This window comes from Harpegnathos saltator, unplaced genomic scaffold (assembly GCF_003227715.2).
Source record: "Harpegnathos saltator strain DR-91 unplaced genomic scaffold, Hsal_v8.6 scaffold7, whole genome shotgun sequence".
NCBI classification, from domain to species: domain Eukaryota; kingdom Metazoa; phylum Arthropoda; class Insecta; order Hymenoptera; family Formicidae; genus Harpegnathos; species Harpegnathos saltator.
Window position 1 is genome coordinate 446,580 of NW_020230537.1, and position 13,021 is coordinate 459,600.

The 13,021-nt window shown below is 52.2% G+C and overlaps 1 protein-coding gene across 5 annotated transcripts in view; it reads right to left on the minus strand.

The window, feature by feature from the left end:
- LOC105189658 (RNA pseudouridylate synthase domain-containing protein 2) overlaps positions 1-13,021 on the minus strand; it is a 127,678-nt gene that overhangs the window by 29,241 nt on the left and 85,416 nt on the right. For all 5 annotated transcript variants that reach the window (XR_003113953.1, XM_011151916.3, XM_011151917.3 and 2 more), the window contains one exon: positions 12,320-12,407. Coding sequence is in view for 4 of the 5 variants with exons in the window: in XM_011151916.3 (XP_011150218.2) it covers positions 12,320-12,407 (88 nt within the window). In the remaining variant the exon portion in view is untranslated. The remainder of the gene's footprint in view (positions 1-12,319; positions 12,408-13,021) is intronic.

Below are 13,021 nucleotides of genomic sequence, written 5' to 3' on the forward strand. Positions count from 1 at the left end.
CGCGCGCGATTAAACCCGCGACGTAACTTTCCCCCCCCCCCCCCCCCACGGTCTCGCTCATTTTCGGACCGATCGTCGAAATTGTCCGGCATCGAGATACACGCGGGTCGTGGCTGAGAGAGTCTCATTACGACGTTATTACACGCCAATGAGACACGATCGGCTTGTTCATCGCCCCCGATGTCGAGACATTGTTCCCGAGGCACCGCATACTTTCTTGTTCCCCTCGTTTCGCCCGCGACAACGTCCGCGCGCCATTCCCCCGTCTTTGTGTGTGTCTACTCCGTTACAGCATCCGGAGGATCCTCCGTTCTCTCGGCTTCTCACGTCGATATAACCACGGCGCACCACGGAAAATCCCGTCGGCACGCCCGCGGAATTTCGTCCTCGGAAATCTCTTCCTCCTCCACGTCTCGACTAGAGAGAGAAGACGACACCCCCTCGGACGCGGGGTTCCCGTAGCTCGACGTGGGAATCGATTTTCGGGGAACAGCCAGCCGGAAGGGATCGAAACGCCTGACGCGGCAATTTGAAAGGAAAATAAGTCGCTGCTTCTTCTTCGGGGGTAAAGGCGCGTGGCTGAAATCCTCGGAAAGCCGACACGTTCTCTTGTTCTACGAATGATACTTTGCTACTCGACGCACGCGTTTTCAATATTTTTCATTTATCTCGCAGCCGAATGTCAAATGACTCTGAGGCGAGGAGCTAATGGGAAATCGATTAGCGCGGCTATTTGATATCGAAGCGCAAATAAAGAGAAACCACAGATTCAGGTAAATAGCAGAACTACGTATATAATTAACGCCAAAACTACCAGCGGAGCAACGCGCGCGCGCGACCTATTTCCACCGGAGCGTTCGAGACTTTTGGAAAGATACGTTACTTTTTCTTTTTAGTTTTATTCAACGTCATTAAAAATAATAATAATAATGACTTTCACAAGACAGGAGAGAAAGAGATGCACTTTACGGGAGAGACGAGTAAGTAACGGAAATGCGCGTCGTTACGAAAATTGGAATAATTCTCACAAGAAAGTACCGATCATTTGCAGCGATTGGCGTAATTGTCGCGTGCTCGATTAAAATTTCAAGCCAACGTTGGAAAAGCCGTCGCTACGTCGCGGGGAAAGATAAGCTGAGGCGAGCGGGCGGCGCGGCGGGACGAGGGGTTGCTAATTTTGCGCAAAATAGTCACTGGCGATTCCCGGTATCGATTATCGGCCGCATCGGGCGCCACGTACCTGCAGAAAGTCGGAGGAAACGAAGTAGTCGTGAGTCAGCTTACGGGGTTCCGGAGGGCTCCGGAGGGGTGACCCGAGCCCTAACATCCCGCCCAGCTAGAACGACGCCTTGTTTTACGAGTAGTAAACCAATGGCGGTGTCGTCGTGGGCTGCTTTGGGTTTCATTCGGTATCGATCGTCCGCACCGTGTGTGCGCTGTTCCGTTGTGTACGCACGGCCGCTTTTACACAGAGAGTAAACACACCCCCCCCCCTATCTGCAACGCGGCTCGTCCGATTCATATTTTTACGCGACGCTCCCTCCCCGTGCGCGTTCTGTTCGATTGCCTCTTGCATGCCGCACGAGGTAAGAGACAACACACACACTCTCTCTCTCTCTCTCTCTCTCTCTCTCTCTCTCTCTCTCTCTCTCTCTTTCTATGTGTTAATTAAAGCTGCGTACGTGTGCGAGCAAGCTACTACGAAGCTGCACGCACGTTTCGTCGCAAATCCCGTCCTTATCTTATCGGGACTGATAAGTGATTCAGTTGCACATTTCCGGCTATCAGTAATATGCGGAGAAAAAATACGAGGGATGAAGGCACGCGCTTCCGAATTTCGAGGGCGCGGCAGCGATGACGCGTTATTCGCGCCGCAACATTCGCGCGCGCGCGGTGTGCTCGAATTGAAACGATTAATCGGTCGGTGTTAAATTTTGCCTGGGCCAGACAATTCATGGCCAGACAAAACACGATCGAAGAACCTCGCGCTACGTGGCTACGTACTCGCGGGAAAATTCCAGCGAAAATAATCGTCCGCTCGTGTGAAATTCATAAGCGGCGGTGCGGCAGCTGGATATCGCTAAATATTTGACGCAGAGTTTTATCGAGAAGGTCGCAATTGCCGTGTATCTCGTCGGGAAGGTCCTGCCCTTAGTGACGTCATGCGGTGTATGCAAATATAGCAGGAGAGCGAGAGAGAGAGAGAGAGAGAGAGAGAGAGAACGCTCTCACGGACGTGTGGATATGTAAACGAAAACGTAACACGAAAATGCATCGCCGCGTGGCGATGCTGCAAATTTCCTGCGACGGCACACGACGAGAATGAAAGGAGAGAAGCGCAGAATTTAAATCTACGAATAACGTTACGATTTCAGTAGTGGACCGGTGATGCGGCGCTCCAATGAGGGAACTCGCTTCCCAGAAATTTCGAAAAATTACGGTACTTCGAATCATCCGCCGCTACTTGCTTCGTGTACACCTGACAACACATTGACTACTTACGATAGACTGACGCAGCAAATCCTTTGAAAGACGTCGATTTCGGCTGGTTGCAAACACGATTCCAGCGTGAGCTCGTGTAAAGCCGATTACACACCGTAACTTTCCCCTCACCGCCTAATTAGATCATCTTCTCGCGGAGTGTTATGTTCAGTTATTCTTCAACGTCCCCTTCAACATCGCGCAAGGTTCTCGTTGTAATCGCGTGATGTATCAATCTTTATATCCGGTCGCGCGGATATACAAACGTATTTTTCCTACAATACAGATTTATTTGTATGATCCGCGCAGCGTCTCTCTCTCTCTCTCTCTCTCTCTCTCTCTGTGTCTCTCTCTCTCTCTCTCTCTCTCTCTCTCTCTCTCTCTCTCTCTCTCTCTCTCTCTCTCTCTTTCTCTCTCTCTCTCTCGGAATCGATCGAAGCCCTTCATATCAAACCGTCACATTTTTATTCCGCGGCAGACGAGTGCCCGCCTGCCCGGACAAAACGGCAATAATAAAATGTGACTTAAACTCGTCCGCGATACCACTCTCGAAATATCGTATCGATCTCTCCGCCTGTGTATATGTATAATTCATAACAGCCAACGCGCGCGTTTCGCCTTCTCCGCAGCGGGAAAGAGAGAGAGAGAGAGAGAGAAAGAGAGACAGAGAGACAGAGACAGAGAGAGAGAGAGAGAGAGAGAGGGGGAGAGAGAGAGAGAGGGAGGGAGAGAGAGAGAGAGAGAGAGAGAGAGAGAGAGAGAGAGAGAGAGAGAGAGAGAGAGAGAGAGTACACATATACACGTTGCATAATCGCAAGTCCCTAACGCTCGCTCGTTCTGTTACAGTCGAGTGAAAACCGGTGAAAACCGCGAGGCTGTTCATTCCGCATAACACGCGTAAACGTGTATCTGCATGCGGGCGGATAGCGAAAAGAAGTTGCATCTCTCGCACCGCCGCTTGAAATGCAGGCTGCAGTGGAAGACACGCATATACACACGAGGCCGCACTGGGTGGGCAGAGAAATTTGCGCGCAAATTCCACGACGACGTCCTTCTCCGTAACTCGAGGCGAACGTTTTTCTCCGACGAGACTTGTCGGGACGGAGAATGTCGCTTTTTCTCTCATCCTCTCTGTCTCTCTCTGTCTCTCTCTCTCTCTCTCTCTCTCTCTCTCGTGCGCGCAATTCGTCGCGGTGCGACTAACAAGAAGATACGACGTCTTTGGATCCCGCCCCTCGCTACATAAATTCGCGAATTCTCGGCCACACTGTATAGCACTTTCTAGCGCGAGCGTGTGTATACACCGAGTTTCAAAACGGTCTGAACATTTCTTTTCGGATGCAGTTCGGGACGCAACCGATGCTCGAGCAAGAATATTTGCTTGCAGAAAATTACCGAAAGTTCAGTTCTTTCGTTATATCGTCCGCAACGCTCCGAGCCGCGTCCGAAAAAAGTGTTCAGACCCTTTTGAAATAAACTGTACGTACAAACACACACACACACACACACACACACACACATGTGCGATGCGCTCGATGTGTCGTCCCGCGGATCATCGCACCGCACGCGAATTTCGTGTAATCTCGATACCCCGCCGCCGACGTTCGCTAGTAAATTCGAGGCTTGTGTTACCGTCCGCAGGCGAGCGTGTATAATTCGCGCGCAGATAAGATTAGACGAGTGGACTGCGGCGCGCAAGACGTCGCTGAGATACAGCCGGAATTTATGGCCGTGAGGACCGGATAATAAGGCATCGTAAAAATTAATCGCGGCTACCATCGATGCATACTTCCCGCGGGGCGACGGCCGACGAGATTTGCTACGCTGACGAGCGGCGTTATCAGTGCACGCTAATCGCTTCGTTTACGAGTCGATAAATGGCTATCATCGAGAAATCGGACACGGCAAAACGTTCTTGGCAACCCTTTGGCGTTCCTTTTTTCAAAATGCTCGTCCGTCATGTATCACGATTATTATCGCGGTGTCTGCTACGTTCGGAATTTTCTACTAGCGCGCGCCGGCTGACCAGCGATCGGCCGTTACTACTTACACGCCGCTAAGTAGTCGCGCACGATGCAGAGACGATGCAGCCGCGGGCGTCTCCTCTCGTCTTTTGGCCGCGTCAGCGGCAAATCTCAGCGTGTCGTTCCTCCTTTCTGTTGATCTAGCAGCCCCATTAAAAATCCAATCCAGGATGACTGAGCGCTAATTATTTGCTAATTAGTTACCGCGATCTCGCGTATTTATGGCTCTTACATATTCGCTAGAAATTGATTTTATAAAGTTTGCAATTAAATTTTAAATTATTTTGCAATTAAATTTTAAATTTTAAATTATACGATGAGCCGATTTTTAACGGTGGAGATTGAGGAAAGTGTCTCGTAGCTCTCGTACCTAACGTACGCGCATAAACACATTTTACACATGTATAGTCTATTCTTTCTCGTCGCACAGCCTGCACAGCATCTCGGTTTTCATTTCCCCCTTTTTCCACCAACTTTCAACCGGGTGTCTGTTTCTTTTCAAGTTCCCCGAAAGTGTGCACTAGTTTTACGGAAAAGGACAGGTCAATAGACTGCGTCTTCTTACAAGAGGCTTGAAGACTAAATATAAAAGACAACTATACGTTCGCCTTTCACATGTCCACAGGCATGCGCTATCATCGCCTACCTTTCTTCGGAATAGGAGTGAAGCTGGACAAAGATCAAATGCCTGTGGCATCCTTTTCAAACGCGGTGTTCGCGCAGTCTCTAGCCGAGCGCGCTCCTCGCTCCTCGCTCCTCGCTCCTCGGCGCGTACTGTTCTATGCGTTCGGACCATTACGCAACGCAACAATAATCGTGAGTCTTTTCGAGTATCGATGAGAGAGGCCCGGCGTACGAGCGATGTATCGCTCGCGAGAGTAATATCCACTCGTGGATGGAATGTAAATTACCGCTGGCGCTTTTACGCACGTCTACTTTCAGGTTAATCAAAAAGCGTGCGTCCACCGCAGTTTTCAAATCATAAAACTCCCACTCCCTCTCTGTGTGCGCGTGTACGTGTCCGGCCATTACGTACTCCAGCGCTGAGCGTGCGAAGCCCGCTTGATTTTAAAACGCCAGCGATGTGGAATAACGACCGTTCTTTCACCGTGCGCTATATTCGCCCCGACGTTTAACCGCGGCGTTCTAAATCTGTCGTTTAATCTAGTGCGTCGATATGCGGCGATTACACCGCATAAAAATTTACAGGCGAATTATCGGGCTAAGTGGTACGCGCAAAATCCACCGTAGACCGACTGCTCTGTAACACCGTGTCGGTGATTTGTTTGGCCTGCGCTAAGTACATCGAGCGCTAACGAGAGAACTAACGTCAACCTACGACATGAGCTACCAAGTCGAGCGAGGAACACGTCGTCACGCGCGCGCGTGCACACACACACACACACACACGCAGAGGGAGAAAACTGTGTTTTCGTCGGTTCTATAAGCTACGAATTAAATGTGCAAGACAAGAGAGGGATATCGTTGAATACGAAGTAGGTCATCTTCGATGCGACGACCATGCCAAGCATAAGCGGCTTTCTTCCGCGAGCGAGTCTTTTCCCATTCTTTTTCTCTCCCCTCTAACCTCCCCCTCTCTCTCTCTCTCTCTCTCTCTTTCTTAGTTACTTCGATAAAACGAAACTTTCGAGTTTGACGCTCATATGTCGACTCTTAGCGGCATATACGATATACGTAGGATGGAAAAATTCGTTACCGAAGATAACATATGCACTCCATTTCCCATTCCCTTTTCTATTTTCCAGCGATCGCGGAAGTTCGCAGACATCAAAGTAAGAAGCTCATAAAACAGCGAACAAACTCGCAGAATCCTGTATCTTGGTTAGCTACTACCCGCGTCCCGGAGTTTATTACATCGCGAGTTACAGGATTTCGGAGCACCGTTGATGGTGCTCGTAAGCACCGTCGTCGTCGTCGTCGTCGTCGTATGTCACGTTTCGACGAGACTGGCACGCTGCATATACGTACTGGTACGCTTTACGATCCGTCCTGCTATCCCGTTAATTAACCAATTAAGCGATTCAGCTGAAACTCGCTCGTGTTAATATCCAATATCCGCGATCGAATTCGTCCATCTATCGCACGGCGCCATGTCAAGATCCAATATCGCGGAGTAAATTGAAGAGCGAGACGGACGAAAGGATCGCGCGCGTTACTTTCCCGGGAGAGCTGACAAATAATTATCGTGTGGCGATATACACGCACACATATATACGCACACGCACACGCATTCCCAGCAGGCGCTCTTGACGTGGTGGCGAGTTACTTTTCGCCCGCCGGTCGATTCTCCGAGCGATTTCCGAAGCGACATCCTTTCTATAATTAAATAATCGCGACTGAAGCGATTGGAAATTTTTTCGAAGATCACACGTATGATACATAAAGCGACAAATCGAATTCCGAGCGAGAGGAGACGGTTGATGCCAACCGACTCCAACTCGTATACCTTGTTGTGAGAGATTTGCCGACAAGACTCAAAAGCTATATTCGCGTTCAGTCTACATGCAAAAATCAACAATCGAGCCGTCCTTTCTACAACACCTATCGACCGTAGATAATTTTCAACGGTAATCGGTCGTTACCGTCATGTCATCGTCGTTGCGCGTATGATGTTCTGGCAATGACAACGTAACGATAACGACAGTCTCTCGTTAAAAATTACAAAATGGGTCTACAGCGACGAGAGCGACAGCAGTGACGGCGGCGTCGCGCTGGTTATAATAACCAGAGCCTAACGCGAGTGTGTCTCGAGCCTCGAGCGCCGTCTGGCACGCCTAGAAAATCACAGAAGAGTTTCCGCCGGCGGATAGGTGGGCGTCGAAGGAGCTCGTGTCGGCGCATCAAGGCGACCAACAACGGATTCTCTCGCCGCCGGGGAGCACGCCGGCGCGAAGTGCGAGTGCCAAGACGCGCGTTCCTCGGGGCGGGATCAAAAGTGCGAGGAGCGTCTTCGGGGCCAATTAGAGCGACGCGCGTTGGCGGATAGGAGGACGGTGCGTGATGTTTGGCGAAAAGTTCGAGGCCGCCGTTCGAGCTAATCGACTACGATCCTCTGTGAATTTTTTCGTACGTCGGAGGAGGGGGGTAAACGTCGAGAGTGGGGGGGGGTGGGGGGGAACGACTGCGCATGTTTCGCCTCTGTTCGTACCTTCGAATTGTGTGTTACGACGCGCGACGTAGCGCGACCGATTCCTGCGGGACGATCATCATGCGGGCGAAACTGCGTATATAACTGAGCTCTCGACGAGAGGGGAAGCTTCGCGCCGAGGGAGGGGATAGAGCAGATGGAACAGGGGGAGAAAGGACGAGCGGTTAGCCGGGGCGCCGAATTACCGAAGCTCAGGATTCCTCGACTCGATAACGTACGCCGCGAAGCTTCTTAACTCGGATCTAGATTTGAATCACGTAGAGATACACCCCCCTCGGCGTTCTCTTCGTCGACGTTAGGAACGTCGGGAATGCGCGCGAGAGCGCACCCGGTGTGTGTCGACCCCGGTTACCCCGATGGCGCGCAGATGGCGAAGATCCCCCATCGCGTACGACGCGCGCGCCGCTAAGCCGACGTTTTGGATTTCGAAGCTTCCCCAAATCCGGCGTTCCCAAACGCGCGCGGCGATGCTCGCCATCGAGTACGCCGCGCCGCCGACGAGTAACAACGGTTGAAATCGTTACTCGTTATCCTCAAGTATCAGCATTTGCACCCCGCCAATCCTCCTTCCTCCCTCCTCCTCTGAATACTGAATACTTTTTCAAACTGCATATTTCAAGACGTTCCGGCTCGTTCATTATTCCCTCCTTCCACTGCAGAAGGAAGAAAGGAGAACTGGGAAATTATCATTCCGAGCACGCGCGCGCGCGCCGGAAAGGCCGAAAGGGGTGCTTTCGACCTACTCCGGACAATACTTCGTCCTTAATTCCCACAACGATCTGACGCTCGCGCGCGTAGCCGAAGCACTACCTTGTCGACGTCTTCTTCAGGTTCGATCGAGCGTGACGTGTTTAAGAGGGCACACAAGATGCACGGGCGCGAGACGGACGGACGGACGGACGACGAGAGACGCTCGGAGAACGTACGTGCGGCTGTCTGTCTTCCGAGTGGCATTAATAGGTCTTTGTTTCGCCGTAGGAGAGAGAGAGAGAGAGGGAGGGAGAGACACCGTCGCGCGGCTGCGAGAAGATGCCCGCAGCAGCAGCAGCGCGCGGCTCTATTATTCGAATGTGGAGCAGATATCGGTTGTCGATATTGCCATTCGTCCGTCTAAATATCCGATCGATCGATCCCTTTCGCGTCTCCCTTTCCCTTCGTCCCGACCACTTCCCTCCGCCCTTCCCTCCGCTTCCTTCCTCCCTTCGGCCCTTCTTCCGCCGTCTTCCACTCGGTCGGTGATTCCGTATTCTCGCCTAGTCTCCCCCAGTCTTCCCCCCGGCCTCTCTGTACCCGTTAGCCGCACACACCGCGGCCCGTTATCGCGCCAACGGCGGCCCTAACTCGCGATAACGAGCCTGCGCTGGCGCGCACGTACGTATCGGAGGAGGATCCGACAATGTCGATCGCTCCCGCGTCCGAGACGTTGTAGCGCGCGGCGCTCTAGGCCGCTTTCTTTCCTCTTGGCAAGCGCGTGCGCGCGAATGTACGTTAATCGCTCGTCTCCGATGGCTCGTCTCGCTCGCCGGAGAAAGCGCCGACTCGTATCACTGAAAAGTTAACTATATACCGCCGCCGTGCGCCGCCCGGTCCGCACGGCGCACGGCGTTGGCCGTTCTAATGGCGCCGCCTCGATGAGAACAGAGGAGAGTCAAACGGTAAAGAAGTAGTTTCACCTCTGTCTGAAAGCTCGTCTCGACCACACGGAAGCGCGCGCGCGCGCGCGCGCGCACGGTTCGTCAGCTAAGCTTTTAATCTCCCGACTGCACCGCGTTCCTGCGCACCGCGGAAACGAGGGAATTCGATCCGCTGTGACCGCCGAGTCGTTAAACCCTTTTCTAGAGCGACGGCGCCCGCAACCGGACGCGAGCTCGGGAAAAACGAACGGCGCTGCTCGTGCAAACGGATATACCGGCCGCTCCGTGAGCGGCCACATTGATTATCGGTCCGATATACACACGACGACGAGCCGATACAAGTATCCCCGCGAAACCGCTAATTTCATTATTCTCCAGCATGATCGTGCTCGTGGTCGTTGTCGTCGTCGTCGTCATATTATCGCCAACGTGATTGCGTCGGGCGGTAATGAGCTCCCTGCGCCCTTCGCCCATCGCCGGGATCCGCGACAATGCCAATAATAGCGAGTGACGCGAAAATACGCGGAGACGTTGTACGCGTCCCGGAGGCGCGTGCCTCCGATCGAGGCAGGACGTATTGGCACACGATAAACCGACGGCGGCGACGGCGGCGGTGACCGCGAGTGCAACGTCGAGATATCGACTTAACTGCCACGCGTGTAATATCCACCACCGCGCGCGCGCGCGCGACAGTTTTGTTCCGTTTGAAGTAATACACCGCTCGCCCCCGACAACGGCAACGCGCGGACACGCGGCGACGGATACGGTATATCTCTTTTATCCCGAGCGGTAGATCGATTTCGTGCGAGCATCGCCGGGACTCGGGACGACTCTCGGATGATAAAAAGACCCGCGTAAGCGACAACTTTTTTCCCCACCGCACTCGATCTGAATTTTAAATTAGCCGGGAGCCGCGTCGGAAGCTGCCGCGTTGTTTGGCGGTAATCGCTTCGGAAGTCGCAGCTCGTTAACCATGAAATATTAGAATTGCTTTTCATCAACATGTTGTTCGGCTAGCTGCCGATAAAACAAGACGTCTCGCAGCACCGGCGAGAGATCGACGCTGTCGTCCTCGTGTAAATTACCACGAGACCGCGTCGACGGCTCGCGACAATCTTGTTATACTCCGATGCAACTATTCATAGCCTCGATCAGTTACGACAAGTTACTCCGTCCACATTTACATTCGAAGCATATAACGAGAGAATGTTAACGTGATTTGAGGCAATTTGTGTACATACCGAAAGATTAAAATATAATTGTATAAAACTAATTATAATACAATTGTACATTACCTAAACACTTTTACGCGTTGTGAGACGAGAAAGACTTTCACCATTTATCTTTAATTTATCTTTCGTTTGACAAAAAATAACCAACTCTCCGACGCACAGCTAAATTAATCCGCGATAAAACGCGTAACGACTGGATGCTCATCGAAAGCGGGACGGCGCGCGGCGTCAGCTTTCCAACGCACTTGATGTTTCTCACGTCTCTACGATCTTCCCACACGGAGCTATCGACGAGAGACGAGCGGCGAAACCGTTAAAAAGGAACCGATGCCCGACGAGGATGTTGCCGGGCACGCCTTTGTAGCGAAGCGCGCTGCCGCCGCCGCCGCCGCCGCCGCCGCACCGGAGGTGTGAACCGCGCTACAATGTATACGCGAGCCGTAAAAAGTCCGAACTCTTCAAACGGCCGCTCGACGTAGCGCTCGATAACAAATTGACGTACGAAGGTGCCAGACAAACGCCAGTCTTCTCGGTTATCTCAAGCGCTGCACGCGTATGCTCTTATCGTGGCACGCATTCACGCGTCGATTACGACACGCAGTACGCGCGATGTAACATCGCCTAGAAACACCTAGATATATATATACCTGGGTAAGAATATTTACATAAAACTACTCGGAGACAACGAAATATATTTAGATAAAAAAGTACAAAGTAGCCCACGAGCTTCTGCGATGTGCGTGGGAAGGAAAGTACGGAGCGCGCAAACGTCGAGCGTGTACACGTTGCTCGACAAATTTTCGAAAGTCTCTGGCACTTTTTTCTCAAAACGAGCAGGATCTTGCAAGATCGAGCGTAAAATCCCCGCCTCGCGGGGATTGCCTCGAAAGTCGAAAATAACGGGAGGGGGAATCGAAAATCGATGATGACGGCCGCGTTTCGTGCCGCGTAAAATCTGTTGCGCCGCAATTTTCGTTCTCTATCTCGTCCTTGCATCTCGGACGTGAAAAACGCCGAACGTTTACGCTAACCACCGTATCGACGAAGGAGAGACAAAAACACACAGAGAGAAAGAGAACGAGAGAGAGAGAGAGAGAGAGAGAGAGAGAGAGAGAGAGAGAGAGAGAGAGAGAGACAGAGACAGAGACAGAGACAGAGACAGAGACAGAGACAGAGACAGAGACAGAGACAGAGACAGAGACAGAGACAGAGACAGAGACAGAGAGAGAGAGAGAGAGAGAGAGAGAGAGAGAGAGAGAGAGAGAGAGAGAGAGAGAGAGAGAGAGAGAGAGAGAGAGAGTCGGCGGATTATTGCACGAGTTGTATTTATCCGGCAGATTATCCACGATTACTTGACTCGCGGCTGGCAAACCTATGCGCACGAGTGCAAGGTCAACACTATTCAAAATTAATCGATGCCGTGTGTGCGGAGAGACGACTCGCGCGCATCGTCGCGCATTTTAGCGCGGCTCTCGCGCACATTTGCCTGCCCGCCCGTTGGAGAACGTTAATCGCACATCCGCTTAATTAACGTGGCTATCGTGGGGCCGACATTCCGAGATAACGGGGGGTGACCAAATTCGACGTACACCGAGATGCAACGAGATTCGACCGCGGCGGTCAACTTTTGCGAGCTTCTGTCGCCGTCGCGGTCGAGGCTAAGATCGCGGACGCAACGCGTTAATCCGCCGCGGTTAATCCGTCAAATTAAACGGGCCCGGGACCCCCCGAGAGCCTGCAGCCGGATTAAATCTGAAACGCCCAACGGGAGTTACTCACCGTGCTCCACGTAATAGCTGGTCTCGTTGTACCGCTCGTCCGTGAATCCCGGCCTCTTCGCTTTCAGCGCTTTCGTTTCCAATTTTGCCTGGAACAAAGAACGCGGTAGATAAGCGAGCAGCTTGGCCAGCTGCGGCTACACGCGACTTTGCGTCGCGCGCGACCCCGCATATATGGTATTATACATATTATTCGAAATAGCCGCGCGAGCCGCGCATACACACGACGGAAAAGGGTATAAAACAATGCAGTTCCCATGACAATGGTGCTGCGACTTCGATTCTGGAAAAAAAGGCGCTGAGAAGCAGCGCAGAGAGAGAGAGAGAGAGAGAGAGAGAGAGAGAGAGAAAGAGTGAACGGATGCGTCGCCGGCAACGTCGGGAGTGTTTTTTTCGCCACGACACGTTTTCGGGGCTGCGTCGTCGTGAATGACGACGGTAACAGCGCGAAAATACGCGCCGAACGAGAGCGAGAAAGAGAGAGAGAGAGAGAGAGAGAGAGAGAGAGAGAGAGAGAGAGAGAGAGAGAGAGAGAGAGAGAGAGGGAGAAAATGGCCCGACTCGATCGAGTGTCCTTAACTCGAGGTGGCAAATTGTATCTCGCCGGCTCGACCGGTCCAGTTTTGACCCGGTCGGATGATGAAATTCGCGACAAAAATCACGGCTTTCGTCGGATTTATGGCGGAGCCGATTAAAAACGGAG